This window comes from Passer domesticus, chromosome 16 (genome assembly GCF_036417665.1).
Source record: "Passer domesticus isolate bPasDom1 chromosome 16, bPasDom1.hap1, whole genome shotgun sequence".
In the NCBI taxonomy this organism is placed as follows: domain Eukaryota; kingdom Metazoa; phylum Chordata; class Aves; order Passeriformes; family Passeridae; genus Passer; species Passer domesticus.
The window spans coordinates 386,448-411,788 of NC_087489.1; the positions used below are offsets into that span (position 1 = coordinate 386,448).

Below are 25,341 nucleotides of genomic sequence, written 5' to 3' on the forward strand. Positions count from 1 at the left end.
GAACAGCCAGCCATCTGCCTTTAATATCTGTAATATATGTGTGGGTTCATGAGCAATGAGGGAGAAGATGGAGAAAGGACATGACCAGGCTTACATATTTTGCTTAACAAACCTCTTAGAGTGTCTCACCTGTAGGCAGAATGGAAGGGGCACTTGGTTTTACCACAGGTGCATGTCTTACATTTCAAAGTTTCCAGAAACCAGCATTAAGTGAGAACATAAATAGGTGTGACTTATTGGGGAAGAGCCAGTATTGCTAAAAACTGAGCTACGTGACTCCACTGGCTCATGGAAGGTGTTTCCAAGTATATGGCAGGCATGATCAAGTGGAGTGGTCTAGTGGACCTCACTGAAATGTTTCAGCACAGGGTATCAAGGAAAGTCCATCATGGGTGAATGAATGGTTAAAAGATCGGGTTGCAAAGATGAGGGTGGTCAGACTTTACAGAGGAGGGAAGTCCTGTGGGAGCCAGGCTGGGATCTTTGCTGCTCACAGTGTTTGTACCTGATCTAGAAATGGGCATAAAAGTAGTTGCTGGGGAAGAGAAAATGAGGGAAGAAATCCTCAGCACTGAAATTCAGGAATGAGTTGAGGGTAAGAGATGGTTCTGGAAAGTATCAGCACTCTGTGTGTGCACTGTGCTTGGCAGTGCTGCAGTAAGGGAAGAGGAGGCTGGGAACTGCAAAGAGGAAGGCAAAGGACAGAATAGCACACACACTTGTGATCTGCTGCCATGTTGGATGTTGAATGTCAGGTCATCCCATCTTGGAAGAGGCCTTGCTTTAAGTGCCTCGTCAGTTATTTGCTCTTATTTTTTTTATCGGTAGCAAATATGATTGGTGTTTGGCAAATTAAGACTGTCTAGATGGATATAAAATAAAAAGCAAAGTTGAATGTGGTCCAGTTTCTGCCCCAATCCATCAGCCATGCCACTGCAGAAGGACAGAGAGTGGTGCCTGCTTTAATGTCTTCCTGAATTTGTCTCTTTTTTGCTATCTTTCTTGCTACTGTTGAAAGTGAAAAGCTCAGTTGTGGATTGAACACAAGATAATGAATGTGTGGGTTTTTGTGGGAGAAAACAAAAGAAAAAAACAACATTTTTGTTTTCTTGGCTTTGGGAACCAAATCAAGAAGTGTATTGTTCTCACCCCACTGTTCACTGTTACCATGTATAGCAATTTCTGCCATGGCAACACATTTTTTCATGAACCAGCCAAGATCTTCCAGGGCTGCAACATAACTTCTGCTACTTGCTCATTGTGATGCTATTAATAGCTGTGTTTCCCCCTATCATAGCCAGGAAGCTGCTTCTTCCTCATGGACCAAGTGCAAGGAATAAGCTCATTTAAAATCAATTGTGGGGAGAAGTGACACTGCGGATTTCCTGGTTTTTTTTTTTTTTTTTTTTGTCTGGAGATCCTGTCTAGTGCTGCCAGCTCTGCAGCCACCTACTGCAGTGTCTCTTTTGTGCCATTTATAAGAAAGTCATGTCTCAATTTTCTTTTTTATTCAGTTGCTTTTTTTTTATCTTTTTCATTTCTTTCCCTTCCTTTAAACCAGGACAAACAGATGATACATATTTACTCCTCCAGCTATGCAAAGTAGCTTAAGTGTTTATCTCAGACTGACTTGGTGTAGGGGAGAACCTGGTGCAAATCAGACCTGCATGATCTGTGCCAGGCTCTGGTCTACATGATTTCTTTGCTTATCTCCTGGTTATTCAAACAAGATAAACTGAGTACTTAAAGTTGCAGCTCAACTGTTCTTGGCACTAGTTGAATTTAGTGGTGTTTAAATCCCCAGAGTGCATTAGCATGTGCCTGCATGAATCTTCTTTGAATTGGAACTGTGTCAAAAATACCATCACCAGTGTGGTTTTTGGAACCTTTTAAAGAGCTGTGGAAAAGGTGAAACCTGGGCTTTTGCTTAAGAGGGTGGTTCCACTTGATCCTGAGAATCTGTGAAGAGCTGCAACAGGTTCCAGCCAGGGTCATGAGTTGGTCCCCAGCTCTGGTTCTGGGTGTACACGAGTCACAGTTCTCCAGTTTCATCCCTCCAGAGGAAGGAGTTATTTTGCCAGACCAGTCTCCTCTTATTCGGGGAGTTCACTTTTCTTCTGCTGAAGTGTAGATATTAGCTGTACAACCTTCCCTTCCTTTCCTCACCAATTTGAAAGTTTTTTTGGCAGTCTTGAAACCTGCAGCTTTGAATGTCACTGTCTTTGATATTGCACTTTCCCTGATCTCCCTGACCTGCTGGATTGATAGCCTACTGTCATTAACTGAGAGAAAAAGATACAGGGAATTCTTTATCCTACTGACCTCCTTGGAGAGGCTGAAGAAATGAACATACACCCTGCAAAAGGTTTGTCCAAAGCAAGGAGTAATTGTGATGTCCACAGTGAGTGACTGCATCCTTCTTTTATTGCTGCTCTCCCCATTTCTTGGGAGTGTCTGTTCAAGGTAGTACCTCCAGAGGTGCTGCCAAGTGCTGAGTCTTCCTGGGGAGGCATCATATGCCATGCAGGACTGCCTCCTTCTGCAGCCCAGCTGGTTTTTCCTGACCATCTCCAAGAAAATGGAGACCTTTTTGAGAGCCTTCAGTGACTGATGCAGTTATTCGCCACAAGCTGCCTTCTTGTGGACTCTTGGGAGTCATAGAATATGCTGAGTTGGGTGGGACCCGTTGGAGTCACTGAGTCTACAACCTCCTGGCCCTGCATAGGACACCCCAATTATCCACCCTGTACCTGAGACCATTGTCCAAATGCTTCTTGAGCTCAGACAGGCTTGGTGCTGTGACTGGTACCCTGGGGAGCCTGTTCAAGTGCTCAGCCACCCATGGGGTGAAAAACTTGCCTGATATCCAACCTAAACCTCCTCTGACTACATGCTGTTTCCTCAAATCCTGTCACTGGTCACAAGAGAGAAGAGATTAGTACCTGCCCCTCCACATCCTCTCATGAGTGTGTTGAAGACCATAATGAGGTCTCCCCTGGTTAATCCCACTTTGTTTCTATGACATGGTGAGAGCAAAGGCAAATATGGAGCTTTAACTAATTGCACTTTATTTTGTGAAGTTTACATATGTGAGATTGAAGAGATGTTCAGTTTTAAAAAAGCTGTGACTGTATTTTAAGGCAAGGGCAAACACCTCAGTCTATGATTCTCATTAAATCAAGCCAGAGCTTGTTAATGACAAAGCACTGGAACTATAGATGACTAGTATTTTGGTTTACTTGGAGTTCAAGGTATTACTGTAGTCACTGCTGGTCTTGCGAAGGCAAGTGTGTCTGTGTCTGCAGACAAAGCAGAGGCTGAAACACAGCTCACGGGATGTGACTCCTACTCACACTGTGGTGTTGTAGAGACAATCAGGAAAAGAATGTCAGTTTGGGGTAACAGTTAAGCATGCCTTTCCTTTTGGAGGAAGCTTTTTTCATGGTTTATTACATAAGAATAAAAAACAAGATAAAATAGTTAAACATGGGCTGTGTTTTTCATCCCAAACTAAGAATTCACTTAGGGATAGGTGAGCTTTCCAGAGCTGGAGCTATGCATAGAGCAGGGACCCATATGCTTCCCTGTGGGGCAGGCATGCAGGAGGGGAGGCTCTGGGGTTGCAGGAGGAACTGATCTGTGGGTACAGTGCATTGGCTTTGCAACATCCTGACTCTGTTGTGTCTGATGCGCTTGTAGTTCAGCAATTCCTATAGGCAAAACAAATGGAAGGACCTCTTTTCCATTATACTTTTTTTCTTGCTTATTGTTTTAAAAAGAGCATCTGAACTTTGTGTCTGAAGTTTTCAGCTATTTACTTACTATCTCTCCTTTTTTGCCAGAGGAAATTGGTGTGCTTTGGACTGGAGAAAGTCTTGACAATGAAGTGGCTTCTCTGCCCAGAATCCTGTTGGGATGAGCTTCCTGATGGCATCTCATAGGAGGATGGGAGAGAGTTGTTTGTTTGAAGACAGTTATTCCTTTGACTTGCTGCCAACGTGCTTCTATTCTTTCCTTTGACTTGCAACCAAATTCCTCTGTTAGCCTGGTATTGTAGTGGTTAACTTGAGTCACACATAACAATGCTGGACAGCTAATACTTTCAAGAGCTTCACTGCATCTGTTCTCTCATGATTTTTTTTTCAACAGAATTGTCAGAGACAGCTGCAGCTGGAGAGATTTGCTGAAGAACAAATAACCCTAAAGAAGTTATGATGAAACACTTAAATTTGTTTTGTGCTTTTAGCCCACAGTGTTTTGTGGACTTTGCTGTCTGAGGAATGACTTGATCCCTTGCTGTCTGTGGCTATGTTGTGCATGAGTTTTCAAGAGACCCTGTTTTTCAGCTCATAAATGACTGGTAGCCCTTTAAATTAACAAAGACAGAGGGCCATTATTTTGCTAATGTCACACTTCTAGGAACTTAGCTGTCTCAGATACCTAGCTTTGCTGAGTGGTGCTTGAAAGCGTTATGCTCTGTGATGTGGCTGTTTGTAGGGCATCCTCTGTTGACATCTGGGGCGACACTGTTCAGTTGTGCATGGTCTGGCAGTGCCAGAACCTGGAGTACAGGTTCTCCACCCTGTAATTGCAGTCTCAGTCTGCTGTTTGTGACCACTGCCAGCTCATGTTCTGCCTTTAGAAAAACTACGATTGTCATGTTTTTTTTGGTGATCTGGTGGAATTATTTTAGATCAGAGGTGGGTGTCTTGAGAGGTCCTTAAGTCCCCAACCCTGCATGCCCTCACTATGGTGCCTGTTTGGTCCTGAGGACCTGGCTGATGGGTTTCCCTTTGCTGGTTCTGGAAGTATCTTTTCTGTTTCTGTCTTCCGCCTCTTCACCCTCTGACACTGTTCAGAAATCTGTGTAAATATTTCATTGTCCTTACTAAGTGTTCCTTTCTGCAGCAAAAAACTATCCCTGTGTGTGATGCAAATGAACCTTGAGAGCTAGCTATTTACTTTGTTCTATTCTGGCTGCTATGGGCTCTCTCTTCCCTTCAGTGAAGATGGCACAAAATGGTTGTTCTTTTGCCCTCCTGTATGGGGAAACTATGCTGCACTGCTGTGTGTTTTATGTCTTGTGTTTTATGTCTGTGCAGTGCCTGTCGTCATGTCACTGAGCCCAGGATGATCCATGTACAGAAATGACAAAGATCAGTCACTGCTGAGTCCTGCTCAGTCCTTCCACAGTGTGCAGGTTGTGGGTTGCTCCCAAGGTACTGGAGCGATTGCTGGGTTTATGTGGTAATGTGGCTTTTCTAAAACAACTTCTGATTGGAGAGTCTCCTATTTCCAGACTGCTTTCTTTGGCGTCAACTGTCTGAGGCAGCAGCTGCTGTGCTGGGCCCCTGGCTGCAAGGGCTTTGTGGCAATGCTGGGAGGAATCCCTGAAATCAGTAGTGGTGACATAGGAGGCAGTGAAAAGTAAGTCTCAGTCCTGAAGCAACTGGACAGCAAGCTAGATAAATCAAGATCTTTGTCAGAATTATAGGATGACAGGGCAGTGACTGCTGCTGTGTCCTTGAAATAGCAAGGATATCATTGATGTGATGTTGCTTGCTTTGGTATATGCTGTTTCTCCAGGGCTCCAGGCTCTTGCCCTATCTCATTTTGGCAGGTACAACTTCTTCACTTCATACCTGCAGCTTAAGAGCATGATGCTCTTCACCCAGGGTGCAGTTTTGTTGGCATTGGGAAATATCATTCTGCTTCAGGTCCAGTTTACTTCAGTTCAACAGCTGCCAAGAGGTATTGGGGTCTTATCGGTCTGTGAAGCCATGTTCAGCTTTCTAGCTACTGGTCAGGGTTTCAATCAGCAGGTAGTGCTAAGAGGTACTGTGGCCCATTGAGAAGGCTGGAGACTCAGGGGTTCCATCTCCATCCTTTCCTTTTGTTTGTATGCATCCTCCTTAAAAAAACACAAACAGCCCAGACCTGATTTTAGAGTTTCATTCATGCAGGGAGGCTCTTAGCTGCTTTGAGTACCATTGTGGGCAGATCCTGTATGACTTGGTGCCTGCATACGCTCTCAGAAGAGGATGAAGCTGGGGTTTGCTTCAGCTGGCATCATGTGTCTTAGATTGGTGTGTCCCAAGAAGATGTGGAGAAAGTAGATCTATTACCTTGGGTACCTGCCTGCAGAGATTTGCACTCCTGGAAGGATGTGGCTGGTGCATCTGATGATGACCTTGCATGAGTCCTGCTGCCCCCTTTGGTGGGACCCATACCGGTGGGAAGACCATGGTGATGCTTGCAGTGTGCCTGCATGAATCCTCCCTGAAACAGGGGCATCACCATGGGAGCAGTGGGAAGGCATCAGGCTGCCTCCTTGGGGCTGAGCCCAACATGCTGCCATGGGAGAGCACCAGGGGTGGAAGGTAAGCAGTATGCATCCCAGCCATGGTCATCATTTGTTGCTGAACTGGCAGGTTGTCCTGTAAAGCCTTTACCTAAACCACTGTAAAATATTTTCTCTCTAGGATAGTGATAAAATTAAAGTTTTCCCATTTAAATCCTGTCTGTTGGGGACAAAGTCTAGTTATGAGCATGTTGAGGTGGGATGCAGTCACTGTCAGGTGCTGTGGTGCTAGAATTGGTCTCAGTCCTGGTCCCAGTCCAACGACAGACCTGACCACGTCTCCTGGGATTGATGCAGCCTAAGGCTGTGCAGGTAGGAGACCAGCACCGAGCTGTGCCATGTCTCAGCTTCCTGCCAGGGCACCTTGTGTCCCCTGGGCAGGGACCATCCTGCTGGCACTGAGCTTCCCCCCCACAGCTGCCTGCCTTCCAGCAGTTGTGGTTTGGATGTAGCTGTGGATGCACGCAGCACATTTTGGAAGGAGAGGGGATGAAGACTGCCAGTTTGTTTGTTTTGTTTTTTTTTATGCAACTTGTTCTTAAATGCTCAGACCCTTAAAAGGAAAAATAACTGTGCTGAAGCTTTAATTGAGCTTAAGAGGTGCTACTTCATCTGGGGGAAACCAGAGCTTTGGGGAGGCTGTTTAAGTGCTGGAGTTTTGGGCTTGTGCTCTGACCTGCAAAATGAAAACTCCAGCCATAATAGCAGAGAAGACCCAAGGCATGCTATCACAGCAGCTTGAGAGCTGTACAGGGTATCAAGGCAGGTCCCATAGCCCAAGGAAGCTAGCTAACTTCTCTGCTGTCCTGGGTCTCAAGCTCCACAAATGATTTTGCTCCTCAGCATGTGAAACCCATGGGCTGGCTGTGACAGATAGGCAGGAGAGGCTGCCTGCCAGATATGTGTCCCTGGCCAGCTGGTGGATCACTGCAAAGAGTAGAGGGAAGCCCCTGGAAACTTCCTTGATGCTGAATGTTTTTTGAGATGTCTTTTGCCTTCTGCTGAGGTTGCAGTGGCCACAGCTGGTCTCTAGCCATAACACAGGCAAGGTGCTCATCTTCAATGACAATTTAGGGACAGAGAGAAGTGAGAAGCCCTTGTCCTCCGGGGAAGCAGCAGGTCTCTCTTTGGTGAAGACCTGTACATGGTCTGCATCACCAAGATTTTTTTTAACAGGAATGGATTTTACTGCTCCTCCTGCCCTCACGTGCAGTTTCCTTTAGTGTTGGTCTGCTGGTCACCAGGCAGTCCCCTGGTGCCTATGTCTCTAGTACATGACCTCCTTCTGCTCAGAGTGTCCATCCAGCAAATGCTTTGTGTTTTGTCTCAAAGCCATGAAAACAAATTTTCTGTCCTTTGGTCTTCCCTCTGTTGCAGAATTGCCTATCCTGTGATGGGGGGCTGAAGGATGGGGTGGGGATGAGCAGCAGTTCAAGCCCTTCTGTCTTCCCCTTCCCTTGGGGCACTCTGTGTGGCTCCAGGGAGTGATTTCAGGACCCAAATCAGTTCTAAACTAGTGGACAACACTTAGCACAGAGTGGGTGATGGCCAAACATGAAGTTTGGTGTGGGAGTGTCTGTGCTGCCTTCCCTCCTCCCAGCTGACATAGAGAGCTCTAAGATGCCTGTGCATCCCTCTCAACCAAGGCTCAGGTACTGGTCTTGGGCTTTTGGGCCTTATGCCTTTGAGACTGTTCTGGACTTTATTTTTAGCTGATTATCATTGTGGCACGGCTTGTCATGGTGTCTGTCCTTTCTTATGCCCCCCTCCCTCTCCTTTTGCAGAGACCCCAAGACATCTCACCTGTGTCCTAAAAGTCCTATTTTCTTCTTTCTCCCTGAGACAGGATCTTGGGGGAATTTGCTAGTAATTTTGGTGCTGCCCCAACTTGTTCCTGTAGACTGTCTCTCTTTGCTGTCTGTTCTGCTCTGGATTTGGGACGAATCAAGATGCTAATGGCAGCAAGATGGAACCAACAATGCTGGTACCTGGGCTGGGGGAAGGTTTGGGAAAGCCAGGAAAGAGACAAGAGCTGACAGGCTTTGAGCAATCAGCATTTGTTCTGGGTTTTCACAGTGTGGTCTGTCTTTGGCAAAGCAGAGATTGGTTTGTTTGCATAGTGCTTATTTTCAGGAGCAGGAGAGTTTTATGAGCAGCCTGACGTTATATTTACTTTTGTTCCTCTATAATTTTTGTTAGAAGGAGGAGTGGGTATTCAAAAGAAGTTATAGAGTATGCGTGTATGTGTGTGTGTAGGAGGGAGATGTTTGTTTTGGATTTTTGGTTTTTTTTTCCTCCTAAGATGTAAATTACAGCTTTTCTGGATTCAGCTGAGAGAAGGCAGTGAATAAAGCCTGAGTTGTCTCACTCAGCTGAAGGAGGATTACCATAAGGAGCTGATGCTAGAGACCTTTTAGAGGCTCTCTGCAGCTCGAGGGTAGAGATGAGTTTTACAGCCTTGTCCTGGCTTTGATATGCAAATCTGAGTGAATCAGAGCCACCTGGAGGTTGCACTTGGTTTCTCAGCATCTGTACTAAGTGAATTTTTCTGAGGTGAGTTTGCCTGCTGTGCAGAAGGCAAAGGGGCAAGCATGATTGTCTTTAAAAAAAAATCTGTGTTGATGTTTGATTTCTTGAACACAATCTGTGCTGTTCTTCAGTCAGCCAGGAGCCTAGACCCACAGAGGAGGTGCAAAGTCAGCAGTAGTGGAGCCTCTGGGGTGGTACCCACTCCCCATTCCTGAACTGGCTTGCCATGGTCTGCTTCAGGGGCCTCCTTTTAGAGGACTTATGATGATGAACATGGCATCATTCTCTGTATGACTGCTTCTGCTCCTTTTCATTGGTCCTTTGTCCTATACTCCATTAACAGCAAATGAAAGAGGATTTGAACTCCCTGTGGGGTGGATAATTTCAGATGCCCATCCCCATCACCACAGTTGATTGCTACAGCAAGTAACCCTGCACACACTTCCCTGTCTTTGTCTGGTTTCACACCATGACCAGTCTCTGGGAATTATACTTCACTCTGTGTGTAATGGCCAAACTGCATTCCTCCTCCTCAAGGAGGACCTGTTAACAAGGCACTTAGTTTTGGCATTGGCACATCCTCAGCTAGATGATCTCTGATGATGGCAACAACTGACATCTTTGTCTTGGGACTGGCTTTAAGTATGCTGCAGGCCTCCATTGAGGGCATTAGTCTTGAAAAATCCCACTTGGTATGGAGCCAGGTTTGGCCAGGAAGGACATAGTACTGCCCCAACTTTCTGCAGGGCTCATCCCAAAGAAGGGAAGTGGGGGAAGGAGGTGGGATTTTGGGTTGAAGCACAGAAATCCAAAAATTACAGAGCATGGAAGTGAAGTGGGAGACCAAGTCATAAGACGTGTGCTTGTAGCCATGCAGAAGGGTTTGTTGGCAGCCTGGTGTGAAGTTCCCTGAGGCAGTTTATTGCCATGGCTATGCTTGGTACTCCCTTCCCCTTGGTGGATGTTTGCCTTTTCAAGCTGGTGCTGAGCAGCTTCCACAGGTGGGGCTGCAGATCACATCAAGCTGATCTTAAGCTGCCAGCTCTGGCTAAGAAAACATGTCTACTATTCTTACCTTTTTCCAGCCTTGGGAAAAAGTTGTGGTGTGCCAGGACTGCACTTGGCTGTCAGGGCTGTGCTGTCACTTGGGTCATGGTGGCAGGAAAACCAGCTCTCTTGTGAGGGAGTGGCTGTTTGACTTCTTGGGGTTCCTCAGCTCTTCCTGCAACTGACTCTTCACCTGTGCCTGGTCCTTTCCATTTCTGGTCCTGCTTAGTTCTCTGTAGTTTAAAAAAAAAATTATTCCTTCCTAGACCTCCTACTAAGCATTTACAGTTGGGAGATACTTGCAGATGCCCTTTCAGGATGAAACACCATTTCTTAAAAATTGCTGCTATTATTTTTTATTCCAAGGCTTTGCCAAGCAGGAGTGGTAGGCAGGAGGAACTCAAGCTGCTTTTGAAGGAGCAAAGTTTGTACATGTCCATCCCCTGTGTCCTTGAGGCTGCAGGACAGAGTGCAGCAGCTTGGCTCTTAGCTGTACTGTCTATTATAACACTTCATAAAAAAACCAGCTGCCCATCTATGAGGCGAAGCCTTCAGATGGGACTAAATCTGTCTGCCTACATGAGATGTGACTATTCACAAAATGCCCTACACTTTCTTCTGCTTTTTCCATGCCTGGTACACCATCCTCTTCACAGCGTGTTGCTGCTTGGGGGCTGACCCCTGCAATAGCCTTGCCACTCCCCAAAACATCAGCATGCTTGAGGCACGAGTCATCACAGTTGGGGGGCTTTGCCTGCTGGAGTGAGCAGCTGGAGCTGTGTCCTGTTTCCCAGCTATGAAGTCTGGAAAGTATTACTCAGGACACACAGGAAGCTCCTGGACTTTGTGACAGTACAGGAGGATGCAGCTTGGGAACATGGATTGATTTTGGAAGCGAGTGGGAGTATTGGTGAAATCCCTCTGCCTTGCAGGCTCTGGTGACTGCATTCATTCCCCGGAGCCATTGTGATGCCAGCAGGCTTGGGCAGTGGAGGGGTTTGCTCTGGCACTGCAAATAGGGCCTGCAGGCAAGTCCTGTTTTAGGGACACTGAGTGACAGGAGCTGAGATGAAGCTGAACCATTGCTGTGATCCTGCTGGTGGGAGCAGGCGCTGCAGTGCTAGTGGGCGTGGGCACCCACTCTGTCTGCTGCATCCCTCAGCATTTGGACCTGAAAGGACAGAGAAAAGTATTATTTAAACCATCCCCAGGAAACTTCTTTAACCTTGTGAAGTGGAATATGAATTAATTTTAGTTTTTGTGTGTCCAAGTTCCAGCCTTATCTCTGCAATCCTGGGCTTATCACATCTTTCTAGAGTTCCTGATGTTATGTTTGAGGCTTGTGTGGCAGCCTGGGGCTGGCCTTACTCCTGGAATGTATGTCTTGCTTTTCCTCAATTTTGAGGACTGGCCTGTTTTTTATTCTGCATGCCAGACTGCTCAGCATTGATTGCTGTCAATCAAACCTACAGTTTTCCTGTCAGGGAGATGCAATGGGCAACTAAACCGTCACCTAGACTTGCCTGATGATAGGAGACATGCTGACCTTCCTGAGAAAGCCAGGGCTGGGCACAGGAGCCTGGGCTGCCATTTCAGGCACTGCAGTGCTGCCACCATCACTCCTGACCCTTCTGAGAACCTGCAGCCTGGCAGCTGAGGGTGTGAGAGGGATGCACTGGGATCTCCCTTCTCTTGCTTCCACTGTGGTAATGGCTTCTGCTGTCATACCCTCCCTGGAGAGCAGCTGTTGGTTGTGTCAGAATGAACCCCTGGGCAGGAGCAGGTTTCAAGAGGGGCCTTGGACCTGTCCTCTTCATATGGCTTTAATTAATAACAAAAGTAGCTTCAGTTAACTAGGCCCTCTTTCCTGCAGCCTCCACCAACATTGGGATGGAGGCCAGCCTTTGAGGTGTGGGAGCAGGAGGGGCTCATGTTGTTTTTCAGCATGCTGAGCATACAGCTTGGTTCAGGATCATTTTAGGCAACATCTCTTCTTTGTGTAGGGAAACCTTGCTGGGTTTGCACTCCCTTCTTCCATTTACTTGGGCTATCCAAAATGGTTTGGGCTATTGCATTGGGTAGACATTGACTTTACTGAGCTCCTCAGGCCAGCTCTTTAGGGTTGGTGTGTCAGTGATACAGTTGATATGCCATGTATGACAGCTGTGCAGCCCAACACCTCTGCATGAAAACCACTGTGCTGATCTGCCTGAAAAGCAGTCTTTCAGTACTACCTGCTTTGCTCTCACTGACTGGACCAATATGGGTGCTGATAAAGGACCCTGGGGCTCAAGGGGTTCTTTAGGGCTGCAAAGGGTTATGCATCAGCAGCAGCACCTGCCCATTGGGTCACCTTACACCTTGCTGAAGGCTCTGTCCCATCAGCCAAGGGACATGGTCTCATCTACCAGTCATTCCCCATATATATATATTTTGGACAGGTAAGTGTGGGCTCCGAGCAGGGTCCATGGGACCCAGAGGTCTCTTCCAGCCCCACAGCATGTGGAGCCTGCAGGCAGGCACTCACGTGGAGCAGGTTGCCTGCACTGTTGGAAGCCAGGGCTTTGGTCTCCACAGGTGGAAGGTGCAACTCTCAAAAGGAGCAAATCTTGTTCTGCAGATACTCCCTGCTCCTGAAAGTCAAATCCGCTACACTCCTACATCCTGCGCTCTGCATCTCCCAGGCGCTGGCACTCCTGTGACGGGGCCATTCCTTGATGTGAGTCATCCCAGCATCAACAGACTGTGCTTGCCAGCCCTGTGGGTTAGTCCTGGGCTGGTGAGTGGGAAGTGAGTGGGTCAGGCTGATGAGGCTGACCTCCCCTTCCCTGTGCCAGAGAACTGCTCTTTTGTAGCAGCTCCATCTCAAACCCTTGCCCTGGCTTTTCCTAAGATCATTAGATTGCTGAATAGCCCCAAGCAATGCTTTGATCTGCAAGCAGGCTGCCTAGCCCAGTGGCAGCAGCTCTGTAGGACTCTTCAGACAACCTGTTTGCTTTGGGGCTCTGGCCCAGACTAATGTGGCTCTTGTGTCCCTGCAGCTCAGACTGGGTGGAGATCATCGAGCCCCGCTCCCAGGAGCGGATGTATGTGAACCTCACCACCGGGGAGTGCAGCTGGGAGCCCCCTCCCAACCTGAAGGTGCGCCAGTCAGACCAGAAGCAGTGGTGGGAACTCTTCGACCAGAACAACAACCGTTTCTACTACTACAATGCCATCACGCGGCAGACAGTGTGGCACCGGCCCCAGGGCTGTGACATTGTGCCCTTGGCACAGCTCCAGGCCATGAAGGGCAGCTCCCAGCCTGACTGCTGTGGCCAGGAGCACCGAGGCAGCACTGGCAGTGGTGGCAGAAGCACCCCCATCCAAATGGCTGTCTTGCAGGAGATGGAGAAGGGCAAGTGGAACAGTGCAGCAGAGAAGAGGAAAGATCCTGCCAGGTATGGGGAGAGCTTCAGCCTTTCTCTGTTTATATCTGTTGGGTGAATTTAGCTGCCAGGCAGGCCCTGTTAGGCAGGTTGGGAACCGTGCTTCCCCAGGAGGGTGCAGCACTGGGGTGAAGTACTGCCAGGCCCTCAGTCACTGCCGTGTGCCCTCATCTTCTTGGGGTACAGCTGTCTGCTGTCACCACTACCTACATGTCCCCAGCTTGGGCCAGGCCATCTTTGTGTGAGACACCATAAAAATACATGTCAAAAGATAATCTTTGCTCTGGGTGCTACAGCAGAAGGAGAGAGGAAGGCAGGAGTTCATGTAGCGATGAAAACACTCTCAAAAACGTGCAACAGGGTTTGTTGGAATGGCACAGCTCCTGTGGAGGGGGTCAGGCTGCTGTTGGGTGCCGGTGAGCGGATCTGGTCTGACTACTTCCTTTCCTCCTTGCTCAGTTGCTGATGTCTTGCAGCTTGAGCCAGTGCAGGAGGTGGGACTGCAGGGACAGAGCTCCTGAGCACAGTTATGTGGTCTCATCAAGTCTGAAATAAAAGGCCAATAACAAGATGCTATTTTGTTTGACTAAGAGATTTTTTTTTTCCACTCAAACTAGTCTGACAATTGGGGATTTTTTTATTGTATTGAAACCATGATTTCAGCTTCAGTTGCACCAAAGTATCCCCCAATCTCTGTTGGGTTGGCCCCTCTGCCTGGGATGCTGAGTGGGGCTGCTCTGCCTCCCTTCTGCTCTGTCTTGGCATCATCCTGCCCTGGAGGATGTGGTACTGGCAGCTGTGGAGGCCATGCAGCAAGCAAAATTGGGTCATACTGAGAACTGATCTGAGGGCTAGAGCAGCGCTTGGGTAAGCCTGACTGTCCTGCCATATATGCTGGGATGGCTTGTCCTGGTTCTGGGCAGTGCAGCAAGTGCTAGCACCTTGGTTTTTGGATCAAGGCTGCCTCTCTCTGTGCCTGGTGCAGGCAAGGATAGAAAAAAAAAAAGCCAAGTTAATGAAAGCCACATAGGATGGCAGTTCTGGAAAGTATATGCACCCTGAAGTGACGCTTATCATGTGTCTGCTGCTCCCTGCAAAGATGCTCCTGTATTCAGTGCAGATCTTAATGGCTGCAAGACACTGGTGATTCACATAAAGTGCACTACAAGGAACCCAACACTTTACTGGTGCTTGTGATGCTCCCTGTGCCTCCTGCCCCAGAAACAGCACCTCTGAGCTTCATATCCATCCAGAGAATGATCACTGCCCTGCCAGGAGAAATCCAGTAAATGTCTCAAGCTGTACCTAAGTAGTTTCCAGTTCTCTCAGGTCACCCCCAGTGTCTTGTGGGAGTGGATCACACAGTTGAGCTACAAGCACATGGGATTTGACATGAAACAGGTGACTTTACTTCCTTGTCTGTCTACAGCCTGGCACTCCAGGGCAGCCAAGGTGGGCACCATCAAAACTACATTACATGTTTCCTGAGAAATGAGTGTAAGAACCCTGATAGGGTATAAGATATTGTGAGCTTCACAGAGTCCAAAGTATTCCTGACTGTGCTGGTTTTAACACCAACTGCAATTAAACTCCAAATATGCCACTCCTCTTCCCCTCACTGTTTCTAGTAAGGGAGAGACAAAAGCAGAGATTACGGGTTGAATCAACAATTTACTGAAAGCATAAAGCAGTGGAGTAAGACACACACACAATAACAGCAATGTTAATAGCAACAGTATACAAAAAGAGGTGTTTTGCCCACAAAAAATTGTTCACTATTGGGAACAAAACCAAGACGGCAGATGTTCCTTGTAAGCTGCATCTGCGTGGTTTTTCTGGACAAAGGCAATGTGCTGGCCATTCGTGTGCTGGCCATGTGGCCACTGGGAACAAAGGCATGATGGTGGGAGAACTTCTGTGATTTACGTTTGCTACTCCCAGCCAGAAACCACAAAAACCAGTGACGTATCCCCTGAAAGCTGGATCGTCCAAGTAGGGTCCCGCAGCTGCTCTGCTGGGCTCAGTTCCACACAGGTAACCGTGCCACCATTTCTACTGCCCAACCACACTAGAGGTCAACCCTGCAGGTCACTGTTGCTTTTTTGTCCTCCTGCTCAAATGCGCTCCTTTTGGCTCAGTTTGGCTGGGTTTGGCGGGGCTCCTTTCTGCTCGGCTTGGTGGGCTCAGCAGGGTTGGGGTCACTCCCACTGCTCTACTGTTCCTTTCCAGCAGCCTCCTCCTCGGCAGTGCTGTTGGTTCAGCACTGCGATCAATTTGGCTTTTCACCACTGTCCCTTTGAACACTGTGTTCTGTAGTTGTGTAGGGAGAAAACAGGAGGGGAACCGGCAGAGGAGCAAAGGGACCGGGTCCTGCAGGGGTTGATGCCCATAGTCCTGCCTCTGGAGAGAGAGGCAAAATGACACGCTTCAGATGGGGTGCCTGGCTTTCCGTCCTGAAACCATGACATGGTTCAGGAGGGAAAATGTTATTCTATACCATGATGTGCCTGGTATAGAGTACCAGCAGCACTAAGCTCTGTCCTTGCCTGCAACCAGGACAGTGACTCAGTCTCTCAGGAGGGAACATGTCCTCTTCTGCCTTTGTATGGGAAGTTGCTGTGCTTCAAGGGAAAAGGGATGCCAGTTTTGTCTCATCCGTTCAGCTCTCTCAGTAGGGAAGACCCTTCTACAGGGTCCCCTCCTGTAGAAGGAAGGGGAGTGATGCAGTGTGGCCAGGAGTTTGCTGTACCTTTCCTTGCCTGCCAGGGCAGCCTCACCATCACTGCTGATTCTCCTGCAAGGAGGAGAAGTGGGAAGGAGTTCTTGTTTGTTCCATCCCTAAATCAGGTTTATGCAGCAATCTTGGGACACCTTGAGCCTGCAATGAATGGAAGGGCAGGTGCTGAGAAAGGCATGAGTGGCAGCTTGCATGGGAGCTCACAGGCTGCTTGGATATGCAAGGCTCTTTCAGATTACAAGGTTCATACCAGTAAGCTAACATCTGCAAAATGTGCTTTCTTGGAAGCAGGAGATTGGGCACTGTTTCTTTGCACAACTATCGTGTGTTCTCCACTGTGTGAGCGAGGGTTGTGTAACTGGTTATAATGCAGAGTTTGATTTCCCTAGTTGAGCCTGACACCCAAGGAGAGATTTCTTGCCTTTTGCTGGCTTGTAAAATGGGGAGCAGAGAGCTGAGACAGAAGCAAATGCTCTCAGGTGGGATCTAATGCCATTGCTGGGATGTCTGGTATACTAACAGCATAAGCACACTGAACTTTTCAGCTCTGTTGTCTGTGTTATTCTCCAAAGACAGCCTCAAGCATGTCCTCCTCTGCTCAGGAGAATTGCAGCTGCGTAAACAGAGGGTGAACACATTGAGTGCTGTTGGTAGTATTTGACGTCTTTTTAGTTACTTGCCCAAGACACTTTTGCTTTTGTCTCTTAATGCCCATGCAAAAAATAGTGTTTTTCTTTCCTTCGTGTTTGTCATTCTGTGATAGATGGAGAGGCCAGCAGAGACTAGTGTAGTCCCCAAGAGGTGTCTCCTGCAAGCCCATCCAACAGAGATCTGGGGGAAGGGATTTCATTCTGGTTTTAGTTATATTTTGTGGTCGAGTTTTTTTCTTTTTGTAAACTGGTTTTTACTGCTTTTCCTCTCTTGTGCCTTATATCAGCACTGCTGAATTTGTTGTGTCCCCTGCCACATCTCAGTGCTGTGAAACCCTCAGCAGCCTCGAGAAGAACAAAGAAGCTCCCCAAACCTTGCTGCCTGTTCCCTCTGTTTCTATCCCCATGCCACCCCTCCCTCACTGCCCCACAGCTTGCTGCTGCTCTTCCAGCTCTTGCAGTGGCTTGGAGCAGCCTTCTCTAGACATCTGCCTTTGGCCTCCCCAGGGAGCACAGGAGGGTAGACCCCTTAAGGAAATGGCAGTTTCTTGCAGCGGGGTAAGACACTGGTGCCATTGATCATCTCTGGAGCCTCCTGGGGAAGCTCCTCTGCCCATGCTCTTGCTCATGTTGTCTTTCAGCTGTGCTCCCTGGGGCTGCCCAGCCCAGTGCTGGCTCTGCTTCTCCCTTGCTGGACAAGGACAGCAAGCAGGACACAGCTCCAGACTCATCCTGAGCTCTTACAATCCTGTTAGAAAGCAAGATGGACTCTCTTCAGGGGAAATGATGGCCAGATTATCATTTCACATGCTGGAAAGCTGTGAAAGCTGCGAAGGATGTATATGCTCCCTTGGGGACTGTGAGTCTAGCCTGAGGTTGAATGCAGCATTTTGGAAGTGTACTCTGAGCCACTGCAGCCATGCTGAGGTTTGCCAGAACTCCAAGGTAGTGGGTGAAAAAGGGCTTGGTGGAGTGCCAAGGCCTGAAGAAGGCAATCTTTCTGGGAGCCTGTGTGCTGTTCTTCAGCATTTCAGTACACTTCAGGTCAGGACTGTGAGAAGTCTCTGCTGTCCCCAGCCCTGCTATCCATGCAGAACCAGCCCCTTTACTCCTCTTCCCCTCTTTCTCCTAAGGTCAGCACTGGGAGTTTCAGAACGCTGTTTCTGAGGTTCTCTTTGCAATAACAGGCTATCCTTAAAATCCTGCTTCACTAGGAACATTCTGTCCCCCAGAAGAGGGAGGTGAGGGTCCTTTCTGCATGGGCAGTAGGTTGTGCTGCCTATTCCCTCCTCACCCACCTTTCCCACAGCTCAGCATCCTCAACTGGGAAGGAGCAGGGACTTGGTCTTACAGTGCCAGTAATATGTGCTGGAAGAGGAGTGAGAGGGAATGTGTGATTAGGTGGCTATAAGAATACCTCTGCCTCTTCTGAATCTGGTTTGTTTCATCATGGGCTCATGTCTCTCAAGGCACAGTATAAGTAATGCAATTGTTAAGTTTTCATAATCAAGCAAGAAGGACCATCAGAATCCATAATACAGGTTTTTTTCATACTTGTGCAGTTGGCCTTGGGGTGGGATATGCAAACACAATGTTCTTTGCACAGCTCTGCAGAGTTTTTGGTTTGGGCAGGTTGTATCCCTGCCTTCCATGTGGGAATTAGGGGCAGATCAGCAGTGCTGCTGGAATACAAACATCCCTGTTCACTCACCTTTGTCACAGCACCAGGAAAACAACTACTAGAAAGGGCAGAGCTAAGGTGCAGGGCTCTTAAGAGAAGAAGCCTTCTCCAGGCTTCTGGGAAGGAAAAAAACAAACATTGGAGATCTGGAGCCTGGGAAGAGCTACTAGATATGCTGGGCCTGTTGGAGCTGGGTGCAGGCTGGGAAAATCAGTGCCAAATTGAGGCCATTATATTGGAGCTACTTGAAAGCATTCCTCACAGGAACAGTTCCAGGGGATTCATCAAGGTCTCTGCTGCTGTTGGCTGAAGGGCTCAACTGAGAGGCTGCATTGGGACACTTCTCCACCACTGGCTTTGCTTTTTGTCGTGGCTTTCACAAGGACAAGACTGAATCTTCATGCTGGGAAGTCAGGAAGTCCCTGTTCTCTTCTGCTTGGTCTTTCCAGCAGCCTGGGGATGTAGTTGAAGGAAGCTGTCTCCAGACATGGCCCCAAGAAATCATTCATGGCTGGGGAAATGGCCTTTTGAAGACAGCTTTGTCTTTTCTGTGATGGTGCTTCTTTCCTCTCATCTCTGGCAGCCAGGGAGGCTGGAAATGATGTGTCCATGATGAGACTGATGTGCGAGGTGGCCTACTGTACACATTTAGAAGTTTCCCTTCACCATCTCATTTCTGGGTGGGGGAGCATGGTGGCACTCGGTGACGTGGGAGTGGCACAGCTTCCCAGTTTCCTCTGGCCCCTGCAGGGCATCTAGGTGCTTTGCCTCTTACCAGTGTCCATGGTAGCCTAGCTGTGGCAATCCCACATGTTTCTGCTTTTCCTCAAAAAGAAGCAGTGTCATTGGGTGGGCTCTGCCAGCTCCAGGGGTTTGCAGCGGTCCAGAGCAGGCTGGCTCCCAGTGTGCACCTTGACCTAGGCCTGAAGGTGGGAGCATGTTGAAGCATGGACTGCAAGTGCCAAAATCCTGCTGCAGGGAGGCTTGCTGTTTGTGGCAGAGCCACTTCTTCATTGACTTGCTCTGGCTGTCTGTCTAACTTGTCTTGCTGTCCTGCCATCTGGGCTCAGGGCAGGTGCAGAGAGAGTCCTGTACCAGTGCAGAGATCCTGCTGCTCTCCATCATGTCCCACCCATGTGTCCAAGTCTGTGCTAAAGACCCAGCACATCTTCCTGTCCTGGGCAGGCCCAAAGTGGGGGATGTCCCTGATGAAGGGACTCTGGGCAGTGAGGAGCTGTTGTGCTTTGGAGTGCCTTTTGCCCTCCAGCTTGCTGGGGCTCACGGGTAGGTAGCTTGCCTCTGCAGGAGGCTATGAGCACAGTATCCTCTTTTCTTTTTCAGATCAAATCCCTCATCACTTATCTGAGGACTAAAATCTGGGCTGTGCTCTTTACCACAGATGCAGGGGCAGAGGTTGTTTCCAGCTGAGGTCCCACAAGGGCCCTAAAAGTTATAATGCCATGTTGGAGCAGAAACCCATCTCTGATGGGCAGGTTGGTGGCGTTCTGCAGATGCCCAGGCCCACACCTGAGCAGTGACCTCAGGGATGTCTGCAGTGTTGCTCTGTGGGTGTGAATTGGGACAGATGGGGCAGGAGGTGGTGCCAGTGCCTGCTGTGCGGACAGGGAGGGGCTCCTTCCTGTGGCTCAGAGCTGAGCAAGGAGGTGGAGAGCTTCAGGCTGAGTTCCTGGTCATTTGATTTTCTGGTGCCAGACAGTGTGTGACGAGCCTGGACGGGGGGCACAAGTCTGGCCATGCTGTGTCTGGCTGAGGCGGGTCTGCCAAGCGTTGGCTGAGTGGATGATTGAGCTGTGCACAGCTGGCTGGGCCTGCAATGCTGCACATCAGGGAGAGGAAAAACTTCAGGAGGTGGCTTGTGGAATATGGGCATCCAGCACCTTTCCACAAAGCACAGGGTTATTTTCCAGCCCTGCCATAACTGGCAGTCTTGTAAGGCAGTAGGACAGATCTGCAGCTCTGGGCTATCCCTCTGCAACCTAGCAACTGGGTAATGCTGGTCCAGATGCAGTGATGGTTGCTGTAGGGTTGAGCTAAAATATGTCCCAGTCACACACTTGTGGCCTGCCTGCTGAGTAAGGAGCCTGTGGATTGCTCTGTCCTTTGCCACTCTCTCTTCTGTGCCGTGAAACGAGAGACTGGCAAAGTCTCTCTCACTGATGCCGCCATGGAGGTGTCAGAAATCCTCTTTTAAAAGCCTACCAAGTGTTGCTGTTCTGGTTCTTCCTGTTAATCCAGGCACTCTTTGAGGAAGAGCCTGGTCTTCAGCAAAGATTGAGACTGGAGCGTGGCTGTGCACAGGGAGGATGCACTGATGCAAGGAGCAGACCGTATCCCCCAGGGAGGGATACCTGGTGGGTTGTGGAGCTGGGTGTCCTCATGAATGCCGCCCTCATCTTGCTGTGACTGCTGGTGGTTCCGTGTGTGCATCCTCGCTTGGCACCGCTGGCACTCAACCCCTGCGTCAGGCATCATGCCCCACATGTGGAGGACAAGCCACTGAGGGCTAAACAGGAATGGGAGAGCAGGGGCTGTGCTGGATGGTGACTTGGGCAGATGGAGAGAGGCCAATCTCAAATTTGTCAATGTTACCCAAGCTGCTCTTGGCATAGGGCTTAGGTCAGCACTGGGCTGCAGTGCTGTGAAGAGAATGAAGGTGGAGGCTGGGAGACAGGCCTTCCTCATGGCAGTTGTATCACCATCTTGAAGTAGTGTCAGGAACTCCCTTAAAATAAAATCCTTGGTGCCTCAGTGGGAGATACTTGAGAGGTCCCAGAGCAAGAGCGGGCCCCACGGTTCAAAGCAGAGGAAGACAGCCCTTTCTCAACCTTCTCTGGCCACACCTGGGTAGTTGCACAAGAGAGCTGCATGGACTCTGTCCTGGGAAAGGAGCCAGCCCTGCAAAGACAAGTGCAGCAACTGTGATCTGAGTGTCGTGAGGCCTTTGGACCCTGGCCAGGGGTCAAGCACTGCACCCATGGCAGGGCAGTGCCAGTCAGCCTCGTCTGTGCCACTCATGGTGCCGTTGGGTCAAGATGGGATTCACAACAACACATTGCTAACAGGGCATGTTTTGCCAAAAATATGGTAAGCAGTGGATGGGGAAGGAGCACACCACCCCTTTAGGAGGGCAGTGATTGGGAGCCAGTGTGAGACTTTAGGTGTGGGATAGAGGATGTGGGGAAGGTGACTGGAGTGCACCAGGTGGAATAGGACACCCACAGTGATGTGGGGCAGGTGTGGGGAGTGCAGGGGGTGTGCAAATGCATTGGCAGGATAACCATGGGGGAAGGACAGGCAGAATACTCCAGGGAAGCTGTGCTGAAGGGGGGAGGCTGGCACCTGGCCAGGTGAAAGGGCTCTGGAGAGTAGGAGCAGAGCAAGAGGTCTGGGGTGTCCAGATACCTTGGGGTTTGACAGGGAAGGCACAAGAGAGCCAAACATTGGCGGGGGACACCTCTGGACATGCAGCAGAAGTGGGTGTGTGTTGTATTGCACTAAATAGTTATTTAGTTGTTTGCACTGGATGTTTGGTAATTTGCACTGTTCACATGATTTCTATCCTGTCACCACATGGTCTTCCCCTTTCCACCCCCTCAAGTGTCACTGGTGGTGGTCTCTCCCCTGGTCAGTACCTCCCCCCACCCCTCCTCACTGGTATCCCATTGGCTGTGGTCCTCTTCCTCTGCCCCCCCCATTCCCCGGGTATAAAAGTCCCCCGATGAGAAGGGGACGCTCTCTTTTCCACCTGGGTCCCTTTTGCACCTGTGTCTCTTTTCCATCTGGTGGTCTCCTGGAAATAAACTGAGGACATTTTGTCCCCATGTGGAGAAGAGCGCTTCTCATCTTTTGCCTTTGTCCATGTAAGATCGTGTGGCCTGGGGTCCACAGCTAGCCGGATTGGACCCAAACAGCCCGTCCAGTCACGGATTCTTATGGGTGCGTCTGCCAGCACAGAGGCCACAAAGGACAGGTCAGCAGTATGGAGTGGGGAGCAAGGTCAAGGTACAAACAGCAAAATATCTATGAAGGTGTTAGGGGAACATCTCCTCTTTCAAATGGAACACATGCAGTACACCCTCAGGTGATGGCTGGTAGCACGTACATGGAGGTAGGGCACAATTCAAGTGGAGCTGGGTCAGATTCAAGTGGACCTTCCTGGGGACTGTGGTGCCTCGGAAAATCTGGAAGCTCAGCTGATTTAATATCCTTTCCATTCCCTTTTCCTCGGAGCTCACAAACACAGACTGGCTGTGGTCACAGCCTGACAGCAGGTTGTTGTTGCTACACTGTAGAATATATCCTGGGAACTGGGGGGTTGCAGTGGGCATGTTGCTTTGTGGTGGATCCTGAGTACTGCCATGGATCACAGGTGATATTCCCTGCAGAGGAGGGTTTCAGCCATGAGAGCTGAGTAGGGCCAGTTGGTGTGGCCAGGGGTACCAGATCCGAGTGCATCTGGACAAAATTGGGTGGAGGTGTGGCAGGTTGTGTGGGAATGTAAGCTGTGAGTGTGTGAATGTAAGCACCCCCATCTGCATTCCATAGACCTCATAGGTTTCTCTACAAAATAAATGCACATGTAGAAACTTAAATTAAAAAATGGCATGATCTGGAAGGACTGTCATCATAGTTGGATAATCTGAAGGCCAGTACTTCAGGGGAATATTCAGGCACTTTGAGACTAACAGTTTGGTATTTAGGCAGATGTAGAAGGTACTCCAGTACGTACAATTCTTAATAATTGTGTGTATTTGTATATTTCTTTTTTTAGGGAGACTCCTACCCACTGGCAGCCTCTGCCAGGCACGAAAGCATCCATGTTGGTCAAAGTGAACAGTTTGAGGCAGATGCAGAACTTTTCAAACAGTTCTCTTCAGCTGCAGGGTACTCCAAAGCCCAACAGCCCAAAATCTCTTCCCAAACCTGCTATATATGCTCAGCCTCAATCCAAATCCCAGAGCTCTGGAGCCACAAAGCAAATGCCTGCTGGAGAAACAAAGCAGTCTATGCAGATCAAAAAGACGGAGAGTGGTGGGTTTTGCCTGGTGATGATGAATGGTCCTACTTCTCAAACGCCTCCAGGAAGCCGGACAGGAACCCCCCAGCCTGCATCCCCCACATATGCTTCTCCTGCACCTATATATGATGAGCCATCTTTAGAGTTGCCAATTTACGATGAGCCACCAGTAGATATGGACACCGAAAGTATTTGTGTGAGTGGGATGTCTCCACCAAGGTCACCAAGCAATAGCTTAAGAAAGCAGCTGCAACCAGCCAAATTATTGCAGCATCCCAGTATGCAACAACAGCAAGCTGCAAAGAAGCATGCAAGAAATCCCTCTTCCACTGAGTACAGCCCAGCTGGCAGAGAATACATAAAACATATGGTAAATGTTGACCAACCTGTCAAACTCTCCCACTCTTCTGCTGCAACAACGGATACCTCCACTAAACTGCCTGGTCACCTTGCTTCAAAGGACAGCTTCAAGGAGTCTTGGAGAATCTTGGAAGCCAATGTCCTCAAGAATATGGAACTCCACCACAGTCGGCAAAACAGCCTGCAGACTCAAGAGTACCCAACTGGCCATCAGGATTCTGGTTATTCAACTGGCCCTTCTCCAAGCTTGAGAAAAAGGAAAGGAAGAAGGCAAGCAACAGGTCAAGCAAGACCTGGCTCTGTGGGCAGCAGCAGTGAGCTCACAGCTCTGAATGATAAAGTGATCGCTGAGATGCGTGCTGTGGTGGGCAGGTCAGCAGCTTGCAGGGGAAGCAAAGCCAGCCTGGATGCTGAGAGTCTGGAGACCGGTGTTCCAGCAGAGAGCAGCAAGGTCAGGTTTCAGTCTGACCACTTGAAAAAATGCATCAACCAAAGCTCCAGGGATGATGTCACAGCCAGCAACAAGTCTCTGTACAGACAGGACCTGGAGGTTAGGGAATTCTTTCCCAGCAGTGTGGCTGCTCCACAGGATACAATGAGGCAGAAGAGAACTTTTGAGAAAATAGATTCTTTAGAAAAGAATGTCACCAGCCAGACAAGCTTGGCTTCATCAGGTGCCACACGCCATTCCTCACAGGTACCTCCCCCATCTGTGCCATGTTAAATTTTTTTCTTTGCTATACTTGCTAGACTCATCATACATACCCTGCTTCTGAGGGGGTTTAATTCCAGGGGCATGCTGCAGGCAAGACACGTCTGTTCCTGCAGAATAGCAAACGTGTCATAAAGCTTCACAGCTTTGCTTGTGGAAACCCTGTTTGAGCCCAGTGGCTTGAGAGGAAGGAGAATTGGGGGATGGGGCTCGTGTCCAGCAAGGCCTCAGTACTGTGGGTAGCTCTGCTCTGTTATTTGGGTAAATGTGCTTGCTTGATCATGTTACTGTCACTCATGTCTTCTCTCATACCTACTTTCTTCACTGGAATTGAAGTCTGAGTTGGTGGGTATGGCATCAAGATTTGCGTAGCCACATGACAGCAATTCCTCTTTTTCTCTCTCTCTTTTTTCAAATGGCTCCTCATATGCATTTCTCCCTCCCAATTCCTGAACATGGAATAGCAGTATTTAGAAAATCAGTGTCAGTGGCTCTAGCATCTTGTTGGAAATAGCTATTTTAAAGCCCCATTAGTGTGCCTGCATAAGGGGAGTAGTTTTTTCTCTCTAACCCACCACTTCTGCAGGATTATTTTGCCATCTTTTTTCCTACTTGGATTCAAAGGAATGTCCTGCTTCCTGGTTTTAGTTCAGATTTAGGTTATTTGTAGATAGCTTTATATCTCCTGAAGCTTTTGCCCTGTTTTTTCTTAGCTCACTCTTCCAGTTATTTTGCTCCCATTTTGAACAACCAGGGTCTTTGCATCAGTTTCATAAGGCAGAGCTGATAATCATCCTC

At 48.8% G+C, this 25,341-nt stretch overlaps 1 protein-coding gene across 3 annotated transcripts in view; it reads left to right on the forward strand.

Annotated features, from left to right (window-relative positions):
* The window catches only part of LOC135281854 (rho GTPase-activating protein 39-like), a 55,049-nt gene that overhangs the window by 13,067 nt on the left and 16,641 nt on the right, over nucleotides 1–25,341 (forward strand). Inside the window, exons 2-3 of one of the 3 annotated variants that reach the window (XM_064391114.1) lie at nucleotides 12,979–13,377; nucleotides 23,226–24,528. In XM_064391114.1, the coding sequence (XP_064247184.1) occupies nucleotides 12,979–13,377; nucleotides 23,226–24,528 (1,702 nt within the window). Of the gene's footprint in view, nucleotides 1–12,978; nucleotides 13,378–21,429; nucleotides 21,539–23,225; nucleotides 24,529–25,341 lie in introns of those variants that run through there. The other 2 variants (XM_064391115.1, XM_064391116.1) reach the window with 2 other exon arrangements.